This window comes from Leptonychotes weddellii, chromosome 1 (assembly GCF_054177405.1).
Source record: "Leptonychotes weddellii isolate Sample4059 chromosome 1, ASM5417740v2, whole genome shotgun sequence".
Lineage (NCBI taxonomy): Eukaryota > Metazoa > Chordata > Mammalia > Carnivora > Phocidae > Leptonychotes > Leptonychotes weddellii.
Window position 1 is genome coordinate 99367675 of NC_138369.1, and position 22440 is coordinate 99390114.

Sequence of the window (22440 nt, forward strand, 5' to 3'; positions counted from 1 at the left end):
GCCCTTTGGCACCTGAAATATGCCATTTCCTGTTCCTTTTTTATGACTGAACACAATTGGAGAAGGAATTTTTGTTGTGCAAAACCAGAAGTATTCCAAGTGGGAAATACGTAAGCATCTATTCTGGGTTGGGACTTTTCAGAAAGAAAATTATCTCCAAAGAGATAATTTGTTATGGAACATCAGTACATTTAATTATGTAGAAAGAACAGAATATGATGTCTAAGACTGCATTTAGATACTAGATGCTAAGTATTATCTATATGATAGTCATTATTATTATAAAATATGCATTATCTGATTGAAGAGCAATAGCTAAAGGTAAACATTCAAATTATATGTGCTATTTTAAATGTTCTCTAAAAGCATACACTGGGTAAAAAATGTTTCTTTATCACACAGAGAAGGAATTCATTCCAATTATATAAGGGTTATGGGAACAGCATGTCTCTAGCTTTAAAATGGTTATTTGGCAACCAAACAAATGTGACATTAGATTATGGGGCTGGAATAAATCCATATATCCTCTCTGATTTAAAATAGAAGGAAGTTATATAAAAAGATTTTATAACTTCAAAATATGATCTTTTACATAGCACTTAACCATCTAAGCCACCCAGGTGCCCAGTTGCAGGTAATTTTCAAATTCAAATATGAATGACAGAAGCACAAACCAGCAGAACTGTGCTTCTCAAATGGAATAACACATATTAACAATATGAAATCTGGGGTGCCTGGGTGGCTCAGTTGGTTAAGCCACTGCCTTCGGCTCAGGTCATGATCCTGGAGTCCCGGGATCGAGTCCCGCATCGGACTCCCTGCTCAGCAGGGAGTCTGCTTCTCCCTCTGACCCTCCCCCTTCTCAGGCTCTCTCTCTCTCTCATTCTCTCTCTCAAATAAATAAATAAAATCTTTAAAAAAAAAACAATATGAAATCTGTTCCCTTCTAAAGGACTTAAACAAATATAGAAATTCAGGGATCTTAAAAGCAACATAATATATTTTTTATCCAATACTTAAATTCTATCTTTCTAGAATTCTAATTAATTAATGGATCTGGGCAATGATCATCAGTGGCTGCTAATAACAGAAAAAGATAGGCAACCAGTCACTGTGAAAATATATTGAACACCACCTCTGATTGAGCCTTACCAAAAGGAAAAAAAAAGTTAAACCTGAATCTAATCAAGTTTCTAGATTCAACAATTTATGGCTAATCCAAGGGGCAAAGGAACATGTCAAATGACACCACAAAGATGTAATCAACAAAATCCAGACTATGGGAAACTCTATTGACCCAGTCTCTATAGTGGGAAAATTACAAGAAAACACAAGAAAGAGGAAAACCTATAGATTAAAAGAAGCTTGAGAACATATCAATCAATCATAATGTATGGACCTTCTTTGGATCCTGAACCAACCAAACAAACAACAAAACAAAACATTTATGAGACAATCAGAGAAATAAGAACACTGAATAGAATTATTGTTAACTCTTTAAAGTGTGACCATGGTACTGTGGCTAGATTTTTAAAAACCTTGAGATACATACTGAAATACTTACAGATAAAGTGATTTGATGACTGGGATCTGCTTTTTAAAAAAATGGTAGGGTAGGGGTCGAGAGAGACAAAGATAATGAAAGACATTTCAAACCTGGAAAAATCAGCATGCCAATTTTATAACATAGTAATTTCAGGTGTGTATAAGTCCTACAGGCTTTTTCACCGAGGGACACATAACTGAGAGAGTGAGGGGAGAAACCTCCTATGTCATAGAGAAAAGCAGCACGCCACTCTGTTTCAGAAAGCAATCTGTGTCGAAGCCTAATGCGAGGAGAAGGCTACTACTGAGCACTCCTCATTTCAAATCCTACAGCCTTTCTTCCTTAGCATCACAAATCTCTCATGGCTCTGCTTCTCTCTGCCAGTCTGACTGCTTCATCCCAATCTTTCAGCAGATTTTTCTTCTTTCACCCACCCCATAAATGTCGTTGATGTCTTCTCACTCCACACATTTCCCAAGCAATTGCGTCCATTCTTCTGGCTTTACTTGCCATCCATTTGCTGATGACTCCTAAATCTACATCCCCAGTTCAAATCTTTCTCATGAGCTCCGGGTTCATTAATCAACTAATATCACATATCTATCTCTTCACAAATATTTTAAATCCAACATGCCTAACACTGAATTCACTATATTCCCTTCCAGATCTGCTAATAGTACCATCATCTACCCAGTTATTGAAATCAGAAATTCGGGAGACATCCTAGGCTCTTTTTTCTTCTTCACACTTCAACTTCTAATCAATCACAAGTTTAGAGAAGGCATAAATCTTCAATGGCAAACTCCTCACAAATAGAAATGTGAATAAATTCTTCTGTGATGTTAGGAAACTATCAAGTACAGCGGAAAATGTAATTTACCAAGTGGTAGATAGAAGAATACATTAAGATCAGTTGGGTTTTAGAATTGATGAAAAACATTTTTATTACCTTTCCCAGTTATAGAGATTAATATTGATCTGGATTGCTTGATAAACAAGGCCAGCCTGAAGAAGTACCATTTCAGCTTCCTGTATGTTCCCACTAAACATTAATATGTGAGCCATTTTTGATTCTTTAGATGGAAGCTCTTTTATAGAATTAATGTACTGAACCTTATCAATCTAAAAAAAGAAAAAAATATATATGAAGTGGATAGTGACAGCAATATAACAAATTATGGTAAGAAAACCCACAAACATACAGATAAGTAAACATTATTTACTTCACCAATTGCTGCGTAGGCTATTTCTGCAGTGGTCATATCTCTGTTAGCAACTGCCATAGCAGCTAGGCAAGCCCACATGGTTTGCTCCTAAAGTGAAATAGGAGAACAATTATTTCAAATAAGCAGTGATTTAAAATACATTAAAACTGGAGTGCCTGGGTGGCTGACTCGTTAAGCATCTGCCTTTGGCTCAGGTCATGATCCCAGGGTCCTGGGATCAAGCCCTGCATCGGGCTCCCTGCTTGGCAGGAAGCCTGCTTCTCCCTCTCCCACTCCCCCTGCTTGTGTTCCTGCTCTTGCTATCTCTCTCCCTGTCAAATAAATAAATAAAATCTTTAAAAAAATACATTAAGGTTACATTTTAATGAAAAAATTAAACATTGCTGAGCATGGCACTGAAAAAACTACTAATTTAATTAATTAATGATGTGGAAATTTCATGTGACTACTTTGTTGAAATATATTAATAACAAATAAAGAACTTTTTTTGAATAAAATTTCTTCCAATTTTCATTTCTAATTATCAAAGATTTATTTTTGAACTTCTGACATACTTTTAAGATAATTAAAGGTTATAAACCCTCCAGGCTTTTTTATGCGGTCAAAGAATGTAACTTACAAGGAACCAGAGAAATAGTGAGGTTCTCAGACAATGCTATTATCGCAGATTGCCATCAACAACTCATTGTAAGGGAAACCATTTAAAAGTCATTTTAAAAGTGTATTCTAAGGACTGCTAAGCCATGTAAAATTAAAAAGTTCTGTGGTCAAATATGCCTGGAAAAAACTGGATTCAACCAAGCTGGGAAATGCTGATCTAAAGTAGAGGTTCTTAAACCTTAGGTGTACAAACCATCTGAGGAATTTAAAAAATATGCCTTGGATTCATCCCAGATTGAATAAATTAGAATCTCTGTGGGGGTAAAACTTGGGAATCTGACTTTTTAGAAAAAGTTCCAGAGAAGATTTTATATGTGCCAGTATAGAGAAACTACTCATTTAAATTATAGCTTCTTCAAAAATAAATCACACAGCAATATCTATCCCCTTGTATTGCTTATGTCTTCACTTATTAAAAAGAGACATGATCTCATTTGCAATTTTTCCAGCCCTTAGCTGTTACCATTTCTCATCTTGCACAAAGATACGTGTAAACTAATACACAATATATACACAATTAGGGATCTAAAATGTAAAGTACCTTAACAAAGCGACAAAGTCTTACAGCATCTTCCCATTTTGAACTGCTTACATATTCATGGAGAATAGCAGGATATGGTGATATGCTGATGTGAACCAGTGAGCCATCAGCTCTTCTTATAGTTACTTGATTTCCAACAAAACTCACAATATGGGGATTTTTACTAAATTCACTGTTGGAAAAAAGCAAAGTATAATTTATGTTCTCAGCAAAATCTTTCATATATACTAAATTTGGGGAGTTGACCCTTGACATAGATATAAAGTCTCCAAATCTCCAAAATTCACCCCCAAAAAAGTTAACTCCAGGGAGAATGTATATATTTAAATAAACATCCGAATCCAACTTGCCACACACTTGGAGCAAAATAAAAAAGTTTACTGTGGCAAAAACTATTACATATTTGAGAGCTATGCCTAAAAGCATTTGAAATAACCTTTTTCCCCCTAAGTCTTAGGTAAATTACACAAATGATTTAAAAACTCAGTGCTCATGTTTGAAAGTTTAAACCAATAAAAAATTAAGATGATTCCAAGATTATTTTCTCATAATAAAAAGAGGTGAACTTTAAGAGATTAACTTCTCTTCATTAGTTTAAATACTTTTAAAATGATGCCTCTCTGGTTTTGCTAAAGTTACGAACTGAATATTAAAATGAACTCAAAATAGATTTGAAAGTTAAGGTTTGGAGCTAAGAAGCTTTGTATTCTTATTTTGTCAAGAGTGAGAGATCTTGTTATTTCTTAGAGAATTTAGAAATATATATGTTTTTTCTGAAGCCTGTAAAATTAAAAAAAACTCTTCAGTAACCTTATATATTTTTTCTATCTTTAATATTAATTTAAAAATTCAATTCTAGAGACACATACAGTCCTGTATGATAATAATTAATAAGTTATAATAATCTGAGAAAGAATAAGGTTGACACATGTTGCATATCACTGAAAAATCTTAAAAATGTCCATATTAAAATCACTAAACCACACTGAAAAAAACTACCTGAGTTACACTAAAAAACATTAGGCTTGAAAATTATATTTATATAAGGAAAATTATATCCATAGAAGGAACAAATAAATATAATAGTATTATACAACACTTTCAACTTGACCCCAAAACTTAAATCTCATTAAGCTAGCTTTAGCTGAGCAGTTTCGTTGACTGGGTAGAGTGAAAGGTACCTTGCAGGATTGAAATTAGAAGCAAAAACATGACACTTTAGAGTTATTTATCACAATAAACAATTCCAACAGTAAATGTTACCTTGCATCCCTTTCATATAATGTTTTAGGCAAAATGTCTCTGTCCACATAAACCGTATTGGGGTAATACCACACTGTAAATCGAGTATCTTGAAGTCCACAAAGGATATTACATGTATCACTCCATGCCAAAGTATGCACCATTGTTCCTTATTTTAAAAAGAATGTTAATGTACTATTAGTTCCACTATAATAAGTATTAAAAATACTTTAAAAATCAACTGACATACAAGACCCCTTCTAATTCCTGGTAGGTATGACTCTATTTTCTGATTGTATAATGGTGAAAATGTGCAAAAACTCATTTAAAAAATGTATGGAAATATTTGAGTATTTTACCTAGAACCATTATGTTTTAATTTGTAAGTCTTTCTTTCAATGCTAATGTAGCTGTAGCAGCTAAAGACTTGCTATTTAAGTGGTGTCAAGTAGTTAAGAAAGGTTATAAGACCAAAGCATTATTCACAGATTAATTCAAGTAAATATGCTATTTAGTATAAATATGACAGAGTAGATCTAAGAAAATTCAAAGTAATCAAATTTTAAATGTATTCTAATTATTTTACCAAGTTTGATAATTTGTTCTTCCTTCCCAAATCGTTTCACTGAAGTGATACAGAGATCTCTATTTTTATCAATGAAGGCAATTTTTCTATCGTTGGTAAGTCCCTTTTGATCCAGAGCAATTTCCAAAATTTCATTCTAAAATTTAGAAAAAGGAAAATACTCGATTAGTTTTAGTGCTTGACATCAGATCACTTAAATCATTCAATTACAAGAACATTTGTTTATTTAAAGATCAATTAAATATCACTCCCTACTTGGAAAGATAAAATGTCCCTGTTAAGTAATTTTAAACTACTGATATAATTCAAAAGCTAAAGCAGTTACTTTTTTTTTTTTAAATTTACAAGGGAAAGATGCCCCTTAAAACACTATAAATAATGTGTATTTTTTTGAAACTCTGTAAGCTGGGAAACATTTCTTTTTCTTCTAAGATTTATTTATTTATTTATTTGAAAGAGAGAGTGTGCACCAGTGGGGGAAGAGGGAAGGGGAGAGAATCATCAGACAGACTCCCTGTTGAGCTTGGAGCTCAACTTGGTTCAATGCGGGGCGGGGGGGTACTCGATCCCATGACCATGAGATCATGACCTGAGCCAAAACCGAGTCAGATGCTCAGCTCAACCAACTGAGCTACCCAGGTGCCCCAAGCTGAGAAACATTTCTATCTGTCCTCCTGTTCTACCTTTAGTAGACAGAGTGAAAGGGTGAGGCAAGTCTGAATATCACGAGAGGTCTACTTTAATTAATAAGTTCCATAACAAAATTTACTCTAAGTAGAAAGTCTATGTTTATAGATTTGTAAGAGTAGATTTATGAAAATATGTTTTTAGGGTTTTAAATTTTATACGTTCTTTCACATTCATTTACTGTGAAACAGGAAACTACCTTGTATTGTAGATACAAGGTACTATACTATACAAGGTACAAGATACTTTATCTTGTAAAGTAAGTATTCCTATACTTACTTGATAGATGAGAAGACTGAAATGCATATCCATTAAGTGATTTTGCTCAGAAAAACTGGTAACGAGTATATCTAGAATTTAAAATCCAGATTTCTGACTTTAAGATTAGTGTTCTGTCCATATAACAAAGTATTTCTGGTATACTGCATTAATCTTACACTACTATACTAGCTAGTGAAATGAGTTTCCTTAGAACTTCGAAATGGTTCAGTGTGGATTCATTTCAACTCAATCCAAGAGGGATTTATTTACTGCTTACTGTCTTAAGACTTGCTAGGACTTTTTTCTTTCTTTTTAGATTTGCTAGGGTTTGTTTTGTTTTTTGAAGGTGTTACAATAGTACCTTAAATGTCCATCATTTGGGCACAGGTTAAATAAATTCTGATACACACATAAAATGTTATACTGTATGGTGGGGGGAAAAGGATTGGGAAAGCACTTTATGTACTGATATAGAAAGATCTCCAGGAATAGTTTATGTGAGAAAAGCAACGTACAGAGTTGTATGTTACATTTTTGTAAAAGAAGGGGAAAAGAACATATATCAGTTTTGCTTATATATAGGCACTAAAAAATCTCTGGAAGGAAAAAGGAGTTTAATAATGGTTGTTACTTATTTGGTAGAACAGAATTATACTGATAAGAAACAGGTGTAGTAGGGAGACTTTTTCCCTGTATATCCTTTTTTATGCTTTTTCATTTCTGAACCTTATGAATGTATTGTTATTCAAATTCAAACTAATAATTACAAAAAGAAGAAAATATAGAGTAACGCTTTACTAGTGGCATTGAACAACAGAGTTAAAAATATATCTAGACCTGAATATATCTCTCATTAGAATTAATAAAATGTGCTCCTTTGTTATTGCAATGCTAAAAATCAGAAACCAATAAGCATCTTCAAGATCTTTTTGTACTGGGGCACCGGGGTGGCTCAGTCGTTAAGCGTCTGCCTTCGGCTCAGGTCATGATCCCAGGGTCCTGGGATCGAGCCCCGCATCGGGCTCCCTGCTCGGCGGGAAGCCTTCCTCTCTCTCTCCCACTCCCCCTGCTTGTGTTCCCTCCCTCACTGTGTCTCTCTGTCAAATAAATAAATAAAATCTTTAAAAAAAAAAAGATCTTTTTGTACTTCTATAGAATTCTTTTTTCAGTTTAACTACAGTGTTAAAACCTAAAGAAAATGCTGGCTAAGGACAAGTCAATGGGAAAACTGCAAGATGTTTAGAAATACAAAACATTTTTATCTACTGATAGGTGCTAAAAGTTTAATCAAGATAGAACATTTTATTGAAAAGCAGTAAACAGCCTGGACAAAGACATATAAGTCAGATTATTTTATCCAATTAATTTGTATATATAGCTTTCCATTACAGAGTTTACTAGTGCTTAGTCTTTCTGACATTTTTAGGCAAAATATGTAGACTGCACACTGGGTTTAAATATAAAACTAATTTCTAGGGGTGCCTTGCTGGCTCATTCGGAAGAGCATGCAACTCTTGATCTTGGGGTCATGAGTTCAAGCCTCATGCTGGGTTATAGAGATTACTTAAAATGAATCAAATAAATTAAAACTTAAAAAAATAAAATAAAAATAAAGTGGAGGATTGAGGCAATTATTGCAGATAACCCTTAAAAAAACTAAACTAATTTCTATGTTTTTTGCCTTAAAATGAAAACATTAATTTTAAAAAGGAAGTAAGTAGTGGCTATTTACATTAGAAGTAGCTAATGTCCATTACCTTATGAGAAAGAAGCTTCCCATCGCCTAATGGTTTTCCAGTTGATGCCTCAAAAAGGAAGATTACTTGAAAAAAAGTAAAGCATTGTTAATTTATTATATTAGAATTTTTATTGGTAAACTTCAATGGATTATCTTATCCTGATGAGAATTTATTTAACCCTTTGGCCCACAGAGTATCTACCAGCATAGAAGAGCAACAGCATCAAATTCCTACTTATTAATGGGGTCATTTTCTTAGATAACAGTGGAAATTAATACTTCTTCCTAAAACATATTCCCTAATTAGAATAGTTATTAGATATTAGATATTATGTTGATCCATAAGATCTACAACAGCAAGTCCAAATCTAGATGTAATTTGTAATTTTCAGAACTCTGATTTGGACGAATATAACATCAGACAATCATATTTCACAAAAGAAAAATGTGTCAAGTGTCTACTACTATAATACTTATGTACTGTTATGTACTGTTTAGTTCCCTGGGGTCAGTACACAGTTCCCTGTGGTATAATTAGTAATTTGTCTGGTTTTTGTCCTGAGTTCCTGGCAGGGACCTTCAACAACCCTTGGAATTTCCTGAGTGATTAGGAGTGCCTTAGTTATACTAGAGGGGAGACTCTTGGTGAGCCCCTAGATAGCTTCAGAATGGGGGATAGTCATCAGAAAGCCCAAGCGTATTCAGTGTCCTGACCTCTGGGGATACAGAGGTTGGGGGGTTGGAAATTGAGTTCAATCATGTGGCCAATAATTTAATTAATCATGCCCATGTAATAAAACTCCTATAAAAACTCAGTGTTGCTTCCTCACTGGTGAACCTACTGATATAATGGGAAGGTGAAGTGCCCTGATTTCATGAGGAGGTGCAGAAGTTCTGTGCTCCTTCCCAGGTCTCACCCTATGTGTATCCTTTATAATAAAACTGTAATTCTAAGTATAGCACCTTCCTGAGATCTGTGAGTCATTCTAGCAAATTATCCAACTTGAGGGGGCCACAGGAGTCCCTGTATTTGTAGCCAGGCAGCCAGCAAAATGGGTTGGCCTGGGGGCTCCCTGAGACCTGTGGCTAGTGTCTGAAGTGAGGGCCGTCTTGAGGAGAACTTTGCCTTTAAGCCCCGGGGTCTGTGCTAACTACAGGTTGTTAGTATTATAAACTGACTGCAATACACCAGTTAAGGTAAAAATGGAATAGTTGGTGTCAGGAAGGGTGAGATTCACTGGACCAACCCTAACTGACTGAAACACGTGGTTTGGGAAGAGAAAGGATGAAAGAACAGGGGATGAGGAACCTCTGACTCTTAGAGGCAACAGGATCACCCACGATATGAAACAGCTAAGCTGCAATCAGCTGTGAGAGGTAAAAGCTACCTATGGAATTTTGAGATGATGGATCCATCTCCTGGGAAGCTGGCTCACTAGATGCATAAGAAAATGCAAAATAATAAGAAAAACAGAAAATATACAATCCCGTGGTTATTATAATCTGTAATAGGTAAAATGAAAGCAAGAGATGGGCCAAATACAGATTCTGGACAGTCTCAATTACAGCCTCTAGTCCCAAGGCTCTCACTGAAAGAATACGTTGGAGATCCTCATTCTGGTTAGCCTGAGGTATAGGGACTACCCTCAGAGCCACTGCCCAAGGAAAAAGTTAGGCTAAAACAAATCATGAAAAAGGCAAAAATAATTAGAGATAGACAGAGAGGAGCATCGAGGTCCTCATCCCAGTAAGGTGAAAATCTAAGAAATGGGATGAATAAAGCAAATGTTGATGGGGTAAAAAAAAATAGAGGTTGGATGAACCAATGGGAATTCCTGCTGGTCCCCCAACATTGAAGGCCTTTAAATAAATCTGCTTTAATCATCCTAGTTTGGAGGAATTTGGAAAGCCAAATGGCAAAATAACAAAAAGAAACCTCACCTCTAATTGCCTGGGGCTATGGTCCCCCAATTTATCAAGATATGGATTGATGAAAGGGCCAGAGTTTCTTGCCTCAACACTCTGCTGGGGACTTGAAGAAGCTTCATATGAAGCAGTTGTGACTCTTTTACCTGAATGTATTATAGGGATGGATATTGTGCCTAGCTGGGAATGTTTCCCCTATCAAGTATTGTAAAACAAAAGGCATGAAAAATCCACCCCTCCAATAATATTAACTGGACATACAAAATGGGAACTAATGAGACTGCCTGAACATGTAGGCCTTATATCAAACAGTACAGAACAGAAGCTGGAGTGCTAATAAAGATACACTCTCTATAAAGCAGTCTTGTGTGGCGTGTACTGGGGCTTATGACAAAAGTCTGTGAGCACCTCCCAGTGACAGCTACTAGAATTCTGGACAAAGCAATTTCCATTTGGAGAAGCAATTACTAGCTTGCTATCAGACATTAACTGAAACTGCCTCTGACTGAAAAACATGAAGTAAGGATATCTTGGGTGATGTCAGAGAAATGCTCTAACGAGGAGGGCAGTTCTGTAATAGAACAGAAATGGTGTGTGCAGGAACACACCACCAGGACAACGCACGGAGTTATACAGCATGTTCATGAGCAGGTAGACTCGCTTTCCCAGGAATGACTCTGGAACCATGTGAGGAGCTGCAGGATTCTAGCATCATTTGGACAGTGCCTGTAAACAGCTCCCAACAGACCAACAAACAGCTGCTTGGCTTATGGATGGCAGTTTCAACATGAACACACGACATTGGGTTGGAAGGCCACCACTCTGATTGAAAAAGGTAAAAACAAATTGGCTCGGTGAGCTGCACTGCATGCTGTTTACCCTTCTGTCTGGACCCTGACCTACTCATAGGCAGTGGGCCAATGGCCCGGCCATATGGTCAGGCAGAAAGGCAGTGGAAGACTGGCCTATTAAAAGGGTGCCCTTCCGGGGCTCGGCCCTATGGAAATCACTATGGGAATCTGAAGGGTGCATTCAAGTAGGCCATGTCAATGCCCATCAGAACCCCCTTCCAGCATCAGAAGATGATTGGAATTGACAAGCAGATACCCAGGTGTGCTCACCTGAGGTAGCCACTGGGTTAATGAAGCGAGTGGACTGAAACAATGCAGAGGGGTTGAATCTAGACATATTCTTTTTGCACCTGCAGAGGCACAAAATGCCAACAGGAACTGTTCTGTCTGGAGCAAGAGAGATTTAGAGACTGCAGATGGGTATGGGGAAGATGCTCTGGGGGGAGTCCTTGTACATAGCTGGCAAGTCCGACTGACGCCTGTAGGCCTGGGGGCTACAAGTGGGTCCTGACAGAAATAGACACTGACTCTGGGTTGAGCTTTTCTTACCTGGTGGTAGATGCAAAGGCTCAGAGTACTACCAAGGAAGCTGAGCAGAAGGTATTACACTGATTTGGACCATACACTGATTTGGACCACTGAATCACATTTCTTCAGACCAAGGAACACACTCTACAGCCCATCATGTCCAACAATGGCAGAGAGATCCTTTTTGAGAGTAATAGTTTGGTAAAGAATTAGAATGGGCAATGAAAACAATGGTCATTTAAAATGAGGAGAAAGGGAATATAGGCATGAATAACTTGCTTACAAGCCTTCATGAGTGTGTACTGACACTCAACATGAAGGGAGCAAAGAGTGTGTCCACAGTAGGTAAATTCCTCTGCAATTTCAGTGGAAATAGGGAATGGGGGTGAGGAAGATGCTAGTTATGACTATGTAATTATTCCCACAGTGGGAGAATGCTTATATGATGGCTATACTTTTTCCTTTCTTTCCCATATCACCTCAACTTTCTTCTTCTTACTACATACAGGGTCTCAGGACCAAGGTTACAACTACAATTATCAGAAGCAGAGATGATTCCTAGGCAAGAAACTATACTTTCAACTTTTAGGTCAGAATTTCTAAGGACCTGATGGAGTGGGTTGTGCTTCCATTCCAGCTGGCAAATATGGGGTTAAATGTGAATGCAGCTATAGTGCCCAGTGGTAGAGACAGCCCACTAGTTCTTTAGAAATGGAGGAAAGGAGAAATAATATCTGAAGATAAAAGAATGACTAAATGGGTATGCAATGGGGGAAATCCAGTATTACATTAATGTTTCAAAGGATTCTCCAAGCAAAAGCTGATACTGTTTTTCAAGTATAATTAGCATACAGTGTTATATTTAGTTTCAAATAAATAAATAAAAAGTTAAAACACCTTTAGCCAGACTCATAAAAAAAAAAAGAGAGAGAGGGACAGAGAGGACTCAAATAAATCAGAAATGAAAGGAGAAATAACAAGTGACACTACAGAAATACAAAGGATTATTAAAGAAAATAAGACAAATTATATGTCAAAAATTGGACAACCTAGAAGAAATGGATCAATTCCTTAGCTCAAGTACACCAGATGCCTAAAAAAGTGAAGCCACGGGGCACCTGGGTGGCGCAGTTGGTTAAGCGTCTGACTCTTCATTTTGACTCAGGTCCTGATCTCAAGGGTCATGAGATCGAGCCCTGCTTTGGTCTCTGCACTCAGTGTGGAGTCTGCTTGGGATTCTCTCTCCCTCTCCCTCTGCCCCTCCCACTTGTGCTCTCTCTCTCTAAAAAAACAATAAATCTTTAAAAATTAAAGATATTAAATAAAATAAAAGATAAAAAGGTGAAGCCGGGGCACCTGAGTGGCTCAGATGGTTAAGCATCTGCCTTTGGCTCAGGTCATGATCTCAGGGTCCTGGGATCAAGTCCCACATCGGGCTCCTTGCTTAGCAAGGAGCCTGCTTCTCCCTCTGCCTGCCACTCCCCCTGCTTGTACTGTCCCTCTCTCTCTCTCTGGCAAATAAATAAAGTCTTTAAAAAAAAAAAGGTGAAGCCAACAAGAGACTCACTTCAGACCTAAAGACACATGCAGATTGAAAGAGAAGGGATGGGAAAACATTTCCGACGAAAAAGGAAGTGTAAAGAAAGCTGGGGTAGGGGCAACATTTATATCAAACAAAATAGACTTTTTAAAAAAAGACTAACAAGAGACAAAGAGGATACTACATAATGATAAAGGGAACAACCCAACAAGAAGATATAACAATTGTAAATGTTAAAAAAAATTGTAAATATTTATGCACCCAACATGGGAGCACCCAAATACATAAAGCAACTATTAACAGACATAAAGGAAGAAATCGACGGTAATACAGTAATAGTGGGGGACCTCAACACCCCACTTACATTAATGGATAGATCATCCAGATAGAAAATCAACAAGGTAACAGTAGCTTTGAATGACATATTGAACCAGATGAATCTAACAGATATATTCAGAAGATTCCATCCAAAAATAGCAGAATCCACATTCTTTTCAAGTATACATGAACATTCTCCAGAATAGATCATATGTTAAGCCACAAAACAAGTCTTAACAAATCAAAGAGAACTGAAATCATATCATGCATCTTTTCTAATCACAATGGTATAAAACTAGAAATTAATCAGAAGAAAAAAATCAGGAAAGAACACAAATACATGGAGGTTAAATAGCATGCTACTAAACAATGAATGGGTCAACCAAGAAGTCAAAGAGAAAATAAAAAAATACCTAGAGACAAATGAAAATACAATGGTCAAAATCTTCGGGATGCAACAAAAGCTGTTCTAATGGGGAAGATTATAACAATATAGGCCTACCTCAAGAAGCAAGAAAAATCTCAAACAACCTAACATTACACGGAAAGGAGCTAGAAAAAGAAAAACAAGCAAAGCCCAAAGCCTGTAGAAGGAAGGAAATAATAAAGATTAGAGTACAAATATATGAAATAGAGACTAAAAAAAACCACAATAGAACAGATCAATGAAACCAGGAGCTGGTTCTTTGAAAAGGTCAACAAAATTGGTAAACCTTTAGCCAGACTCATAAAAAAAAAAAAAAAGAGAGAGAGACAGAAAGAGAGAGATAGAGAGGCCTCAAATAAATCAGAAATGAAAGGAGAAATAACAAGTGACACTACAGAAATACAAAGGACTATTAAAGAAAATAAGAAAAATTATATGTCAATTGAACAACCTAGAAGAAATGGATCAATTCCTAGAAACATATAACCTTCCAAAACTAAAGCAGGAAGAAATAGAAAACTTGAACAGACTGATTAATAGCAATGAACTTGAATCAGTAATCAAAAAACTTCCCCAAACCAAAAGTCCAGGACCAGATGGCTTCATAGGTAAATTCTACCAAACATTTAAGGGTTATTATTACCTATTCTTCTCAAACTATTCCAAAAAAATAGAAGAGGAAGAAAAGATTCCAAATTCACTCTATGAGGCCAGCATTATCCTGATACCAAAAACAGATAAAGATGCTACCAAAAAAGAGAACTACAGGCCAATATCTCTGATGAACATAGATGCAAAATTCCTCAACAAAATATTAGCAAACTGAATCCAACATTAAAAAAATAACTCCCCACAATCAAGTGGGATGTATTCCAGGGATGTAAGGGTGGCTCAATATTTGCCAATCAGTCAATGTGATAAACCACATTAACAAGAAAGAGAATAAAAACCATATGATCATTTCAATAGATGCAGAAAAGGCATTTGACAAACTACAACAAACTACAACATCCATATAAACTCTCAATAAAGTAGGTTTATAGGAACATAAACCAACATAATAAAGGCCACATAGGAAAAAACCATGGCTAATGTTATTTCTTTATTTTAGATAGAGAGCACGTGTGAGTGTGGAGGGGGCAGAGGGAGAGAGAGAATCTCAAGCAGACTCTGTGCTGAGCACAGAGCCCCACTTGGGGCTCGATCTCATGAACCTGAGATCATGATCTGAGCTGAAACCAAGAGTCAGACGCTTAATCAATGAGCCACCCAGGCTGCCCTTGACTCATTTGTGAATATGGTGTAAAACTGGCATTGTTGGTAAGATTGCAATACTAATATTGATGGTTAAATGTATTGGAAATATCTGAGTTAAAAGCCTCCTATCCCTAGTCCACATTGACTGCTCCAAATTTTAGGCATATTCATCATATAGGTACTATTTTTGGGAATGATCCTTTTGCTATAAGGGATCCATGATCAAAGACCAGGAGTGGCCTGTGGTATAAGAAATAATTTCTTTGGTCTTTGTCCTGAGTTCCTGGACACAAAACCCTTGGAATTTCCCGATGACGGGAGTGCCACTGTTACACTTAAAGAGATGACTCTTGGTGGGCCCCTTAGCTTCAGGATAGGGGCTGGTCACCAGAAAGACCAAGCACATGATGAAGGGATCAGGATTTTCAGCTCTCCCCCCAACCCTGACCTCTGGGGATGGAGATTAAGTTCAATCGCATGGTCATTGATTTTGGTAATCGTGCCTAATTAGTCATGTAATAAAACAAAAAAGCCTCTGCAGCTTCCTGGCTGGGGAGCACATGGATGTGCTGGGAGCATGACCACTTCAATCTCATGAGAAGAGAGCACAGAAGCTCCCAGGCATCACACTATGTGGATCCTTTATAATACAACTGTAATCCCATATATAGAACTTTCCTGAGCTGAGGTCATTCTAATAAATTATTGAACCTGAGAGGGTCATGGGAACCCCTGTATATGTAGCCAGTGGGTCAGAAGTACAGGTAGTCTGGGGATCCACCAAGACTTGCAGCTGACATCTGAAGTCAAGGCAGTCTTTTGAAGGACTCTCACCTTAACATCAGAGTTGAACTGACACTTCACAGGGGGTAGAAATAGATTATCTACGAACAACTGAGAATTTCTATAAGTAATCAATATTATTTTACAAATTCAAATTCATGGCCTTACTATAGAATATTCAACTCAAAGTTCTACAGTACCAAAATGTTTGGTTTCCCTCAGAATTTCGGGGTTTTTTTTATTTATCTTTAAGATTTTATTTATTTATTTTACAGAGGGAGAGAGAGAGAGAGAACAAGCAGGAGGAGCAGCAGAGGGAGAGGGAGAGGGAGAAGCAGGCTCCCCCTGAGCCGGGAGCCCGACGTGGGGCCCTACCCCATGACCTGAGCCGAAGGCAGATGCTTAACCGACTGAGCCACCCAGGTGCCCCTGTTTTGTTTGTTTGTTTGTTTTTAAAGTAGACTCTACACCCAACATGAACTCATGACCCTGAGGTAAGAGTCGAATGCTCTACCGACTGAACCAGCCAGGTGCCCCTCCCTCAGAACTTTGTATCCAGGGTTGTAGAGGTCTCTTAAAAAACCGGTATTTGTCAGAAACACTTGATTTGGGAGCTTACCTAGCTTCCAGTCTGAGAATTTCCTTGAACTCCTGAGGGAAGTTTCCAGAACTATTCTCTCCATATCCCCAATAAGCCCCTTAATTTTTAGAGTTATGTAAGGAAAAGAATACATGCAAATAATATGCAGTCTGTAAAATAATTACTTTTTACCATTATTTTAGCATTAATTCTAAATTATTTTTCTTTTTGAGAGCTGTTAACAATGATTTCTCTTGCTAACGGATAGCTGGGAGAAATAACTCCCTTATTGAAATGGAGCAGATATTTTGAAATTAAATGTTTTCCATAGATTATCAAGAGTTGGTTTTCAGACAGACAAAACATTTGTTTGGAAACCATGAAATACATATGAAATGAGATAATATAAATTCAAAATTTTTGCTATATAAAAATGAAACTTTTGGTAACCTATAACAGCTCAATTTCCCTCCAATTTATCTTCTAAGTTACTTAGCCCTGGTCCTTACCTCACATGCTCTGATTTCAGGTGAATGGGTATCTAGTACTCCTACTACTCCACCTCTACACATTCTTTACCTGTACACTGTCATTCTACCTGCCCAGCTTTCTCCAAGATATGACCCTCTCAACCATCCCCACTTTCTCCTGGACCTTTACCACACCTTTTTTGTCCAGTTCATTCTTAGTACTACAAACATTCTGAAGTTGCCTTCAATCAAAAAAAAAAAAAAAAATCTTCCCCGCTGCATTAATCTCTATTAATCCCTTGCCTCTCTTAATGCTAGACTTCCTGAAGCAATAGGCTTTCAACTTTTACAACTCCTCTCCACCTATTACAATTTGCTGTTCAACCTCACTACATGAGGCAAAGGGTCCTGCATGGATCACCAGTGACCCCCATGCTGCCCATTAAATGAGTCTATTTTCAGTCTTCAAGCGTCTACTTTTAGTCTTGACCTCCCAGCAGCACTGAGTGCTTCCGACCATCCTCTTTCTTGAAACTCTTATGCAGGCTCCATATAAGTTTTCTCCTGATTCTCTCCTATTTTGGACCATCTCTCATTCTCTTTTGCTAAGTCCTTCTTATTTGTTTTAGGTTAACTTTTCACAGTACCTACTTTCCCTGATTTCATCTACTTTCATGACATCAAGCATTATCTAAATAATGATAATAATGATAATTCAAAGTTCTCTATCTCCAGCCCCAGCTTTCTGTGATGTTCTGAGTAGGCCAAGTTGTAAAAATTACAGATTTGTATGGAGGCAGCCAAACCAAATGCTGCCTCTGCCCCCTTCTCTGTTTCACCAAAGGCTTCTTCTAGTCTCAAACATGGCAGTGGTATACAGAAAAGTGTTCTTTCTCTTTTAAAAAGATTGTTAGGAGGGCGCCTGGGTGGCTCAGTCAGTTAAGCATCTGCCTTCGGTTTGAGTCATGATCTCAGTGCTCTGGGATCAAGCCCGGAGTCATCGGCTCCCTGCTCAGGCAGGAGTCTGCTTCTCCCTCTCCCTCTACACCCGCCCCCCACAGCGCTCGTGCTCTCTGTCTGTCTCTCCGAAATAAAATATTTTTTAAAAAATTAAAAATAAATAAATAAATAAAAAGATTGTTAGAGGATGAGGGGAATATTGTTGGAGTGTTAGTTTTGGTGATTCTCTTTAAATAATTCCCAAATAACTCCAATCCAAGATTCATCCCAAATGGAGTAATTTTATATGACCAAACATGCACAAGGTTTACCCAAATGAAAAGACAGAAATGGCACGAAAAAGATAGTAGTGCCACAAGTAGCCAAAAAAATGAACAATTTATACAGATCCTAAAAATGCTGAAATGTGTAGAACATGATATTTAAATTCCGGAGGATCACATTTCTAGTATATTGATTATTAGCTGTTAGTAAATCTTAGGAATGTTAAGTTTAAGATCACTGGCTATATTCACAGAAGAAATAATGTTGTAACAATAAGTTATGCTTTAAAATTGCTCAGAAAAATGAAAAAGAAAAATACTGTAACAAAAGTTTTAATTAAGCAGGGCATATTTAAAAATTTTGGCTTCCATTAAAAAATGTTTTGGGCTTGGCTAAACCCAGTTTTTTTCATAGCTATACAAACTAATAACTTTTTAAAAAGATTTTATTTATTGGGGTGCCTGGGTGGCTCAGTCGTTAAGCGTCTGCCTTTGGCTCAGGTCATGATCCCAGGGTCTTGGGATCGAGCCCCGCATCGGGCTCCCTGCTCAGCGGGAAGCCTGCTTCTCCCTCTCCCACTCCCCCTGCTTGTGTTCCCTCTCTCACTGTGTCTCTCTCTGTCAAATAAATAAATAAAATCTTAAAAAAAAAATTTTATTTATTTACTTATTTTGAGAGAGAGAGTATGTGAGAGTGGGGGGTGGGGCCTGGGAAGAAAGGCAGAGGAAGAGAGAGACTCTCAAGCAGAATTCGAGCTGAGCACAGAGCCTGAGGCAGGGCTCAATCTCACGACCCTGAGATCATGACCTGAGCCGAAATCAGGAGTCGGACACTTAAGCAACTGAGCCACAGGCGCCCCCAAACTGATAACTTTTTTATAAATAAAAGTGTACCATCCTTTTGCTGATTGTACATATTATAAAGAGATGGAGGTATATGGATAGATTCGTCTACTTCTTTCTATAACTGCAAGTGGCCCTGAACTACGGGAGGCTGGATCTGTATTTTAGTGTTAGTATGTAGCAAAAACTGGAGCTGCAGGCCTGAAAGAGTTGCTTCTAAACATAAGTAACTGCTCTCTAACTTCTACTCTCCATATACCCAGACATTTGTTTCAAATAGTCACCCACACTAATATCATGGCTTATCTGTGCAAGTGTTTGAGGAAAGGAAGTCAAAAGCACTAGTACCTCTACTATTTAATCTGTCACCTAAAGTGGTAGAATACTGTACTTGGTGCAAGAATCCTGCTTATAAAGGAGCTCCCAAATTAGGAAGGAACCACTGGTTTCATATGTGAATGGTCCCCCTTAAAGGAAAATTTCATAGGTTAATGATTATAACTAAGTACTTCAATTGTTTTCTACTGTTAGCATATACCTCTATTTAACCATCAGTGAATACTAGTTTCTTTTAAAAGGAACATAAGGAAAATATTTTCCTGCTCATTTTATATCAGTTTACAATAATAATTTTATTTTAGTCTTTTTGATTTTCTGTTTAGAGCAAAACAGAATTGCATGATTATCTTGTCCAACAATCAAAATTTACGTAAGTAAAACAGGTAATTTACTGGCAGATAAACCTGTATTTCTGAAAATGTTGATAATTCTTCCTAGCTCTAAAATTCTATGAATTATCAAAGAATTAAAAAATAATGAAATGTTTCAGATGTGAATTAAATATAGAAAAATTCAGAATAAGGTATATTCAGTGGGAAACACATATACTTTATCACAGCTTCTATCTGAAATATGTGGTGTTGAACAAGAAAAGGACAGACAACTCATAATGATCACTGGGATTTTTAAATTTAAGTTTACTGAAGACAAAAATCTGACTTCCAAATTATTATTATCAACAATTACTCAGCCATCTTAACTGTGTCTGCTAACTACATACTATCTTATTTGTCTTTTTTAGCCAGAAAGGAAGTCCTTCAAAAAACAAAACAATCACCAAATGTCCTCTGTCAGAGAAAGTCTAAGGCATGAAGAGACAGTCTTAGGAGGATTATATTTCTACCAGTATGGGACATGATGTTATCTGAAAGTACTGAAAATTAAAAAGCGGGACAGTTTTCTAGCTCCTGAATTAGGTCTTTCACAGCGTGAACTAACAAAATTAACCATCAGGTCAGTTTTTTTTTTTTTAGTAACATGTCACAGTGACAAACGTTTAGCCATATGTATCAATGGAGAAAAGCAATTATTTAATATTTTCCCACTAGGCTTTAGGAATAACTTACTCTCTCTCTTATCCCATTGGTTCTACTTCCTCTCACCCATCTCTAAATATTAATGTGCTCAGTCTTCTCTTCTCTGCCTATATTCACTTCCTAGGTGATTTCATTCAGCGCCATGGCAGCATCTGTACACCAGTGACTCCCAAATTTATATCTCTAGTCCCCAACTTTCTCCTGAGCCCTGGACTTGTCTATGCTATTGTTTACTCTCCATTCCTGCTTGAATGTGCAAAAAGCATTTAAACTTACTGTGACCAAAATAGAACCCCATATGTGGACTTCTTCTAATCTTCCTCCTTCTCCATCTTCCATCTTATTCATCCAGGATAAAAATGTAGGATACCATGCTTGCCTCCTCTCTCTCATGCCAACATCCTTACCATGGCCAAGTCTTTACATGATCTGGTTCCTGCTTATCTCTCTCTGTCCTCTCCTCCCACACTCTGCCTAGCTCATGTTGACCTAGTCCCATGGACTTCTGGCAGTTCCTTTTACAAGCCAGTCATTCCCACCTCAGAACCCTTGCACGTGCTTGTCCTATAGTCATTCCCCTGTTCCACCTCCAGTGTGCTCTATTCTCTCACCCTGCATTTTCTCCACAACACATATCATGAGCTGACTACTTATTATATATTTGTATGTTTATTTGTGTGTCTTATTCATTGTTGTATCCTCAACTTCTAGAAAAATACTTGGTACATGGCAAGCACTCAGTAGTGGATAAATGTCACTGTGATATAGCAATGCCCTAATAAAATGGTGTCTCTGTACGATGGAATTCCAAAACATCTGACATACTTATATCAATTTATAAATATAATGTGGTCTTTATTTTTATACAAAAATTTTGCATTATTCATAACTTTCTAATTCATTAATTTAAAGAATATATAAATATAAAAATATTTATAAAAATATAAGTATATATAAGCAAAATAAATAGTACAATGAAGCACAGTATTTACTGTTACCAGATGAAGAAAAAGGGAACAGTTTAAAAAACCACTAAATTTAAGAATTAACAAACATTTTTAGAACTCACAAATTTAAACTCAAACTCCCTACCAACAGCTACTAAATATATAAAGATTTATTACTTACCAATAAGCTTTGCTGTTGTGATAATCTCTATCAATTGGGTATAATATGACAACTTTAGTATTTTAATTAATTCACACTTAGGACAAATTAGGAAGCTCATAATTCTTTCATATAAAATCAACATATTAATAGATGAGAAAATGAAAGTTAATTTAAGGAAATTTTACACTGTTAACAAATTTCATGGAAATGTGACATGGAAAATTATAAAAATGCACTTACTTTTTTCATCAGCTTTGTCTTTTATTGCTATGGTATCATTACTCAGAGACACAGTCTGTGCATTCAGAATATCTGTTCTCATTCCAGGAAATTTTGGAGAAGAAATGAAGCGGCCTTCATAAGAATATAAATAGATACCCCCACCATCTACAAGAAGAAAATGTCTAAAAAAAAAAAAAAGAATAAAATACATTATCAAATAGAAGCTTACTATATTTTCATTTTTATATTAGAGAATAGTTTATTCTTTGGAAAAATCTAAATCTAATTTTTTTTCCTTAAAATTTATGATATTGCAAAAAACAATTCAAACAATAAAGGGAAAGCAAAAGATCTCTTGCAATCCTATCTCTATAGAGATAATTTAGGGCAAAGTATAGATATATTATAATTTCATTTTATTAAGTCATTCCTGATAGACGTTTATTTCAAATTATTCACTGCTTTAAAGAATGTCTAGTATATACACATTTCTATATGT

At 36.5% G+C, this 22440-nt stretch overlaps 1 protein-coding gene across 1 annotated transcript in view; it reads right to left on the reverse strand.

The window, feature by feature from the left end:
• Window positions 1–22440, reverse strand: part of IFT80 (intraflagellar transport 80) — a 107161-nt gene that overhangs the window by 11937 nt on the left and 72784 nt on the right. The window contains exons 11-17 of the mRNA XM_081802628.1: window positions 21960–22123; window positions 8507–8571; window positions 5802–5937; window positions 5237–5384; window positions 3974–4145; window positions 2770–2859; window positions 2496–2668 (exon numbers count right to left, since the gene is read on the reverse strand). Coding sequence (XP_081658754.1) covers window positions 2496–2668; window positions 2770–2859; window positions 3974–4145; window positions 5237–5384; window positions 5802–5937; window positions 8507–8571; window positions 21960–22123 — 948 coding nt within the window. The remainder of the gene's footprint in view (window positions 1–2495; window positions 2669–2769; window positions 2860–3973; window positions 4146–5236; window positions 5385–5801; window positions 5938–8506; window positions 8572–21959; window positions 22124–22440) is intronic.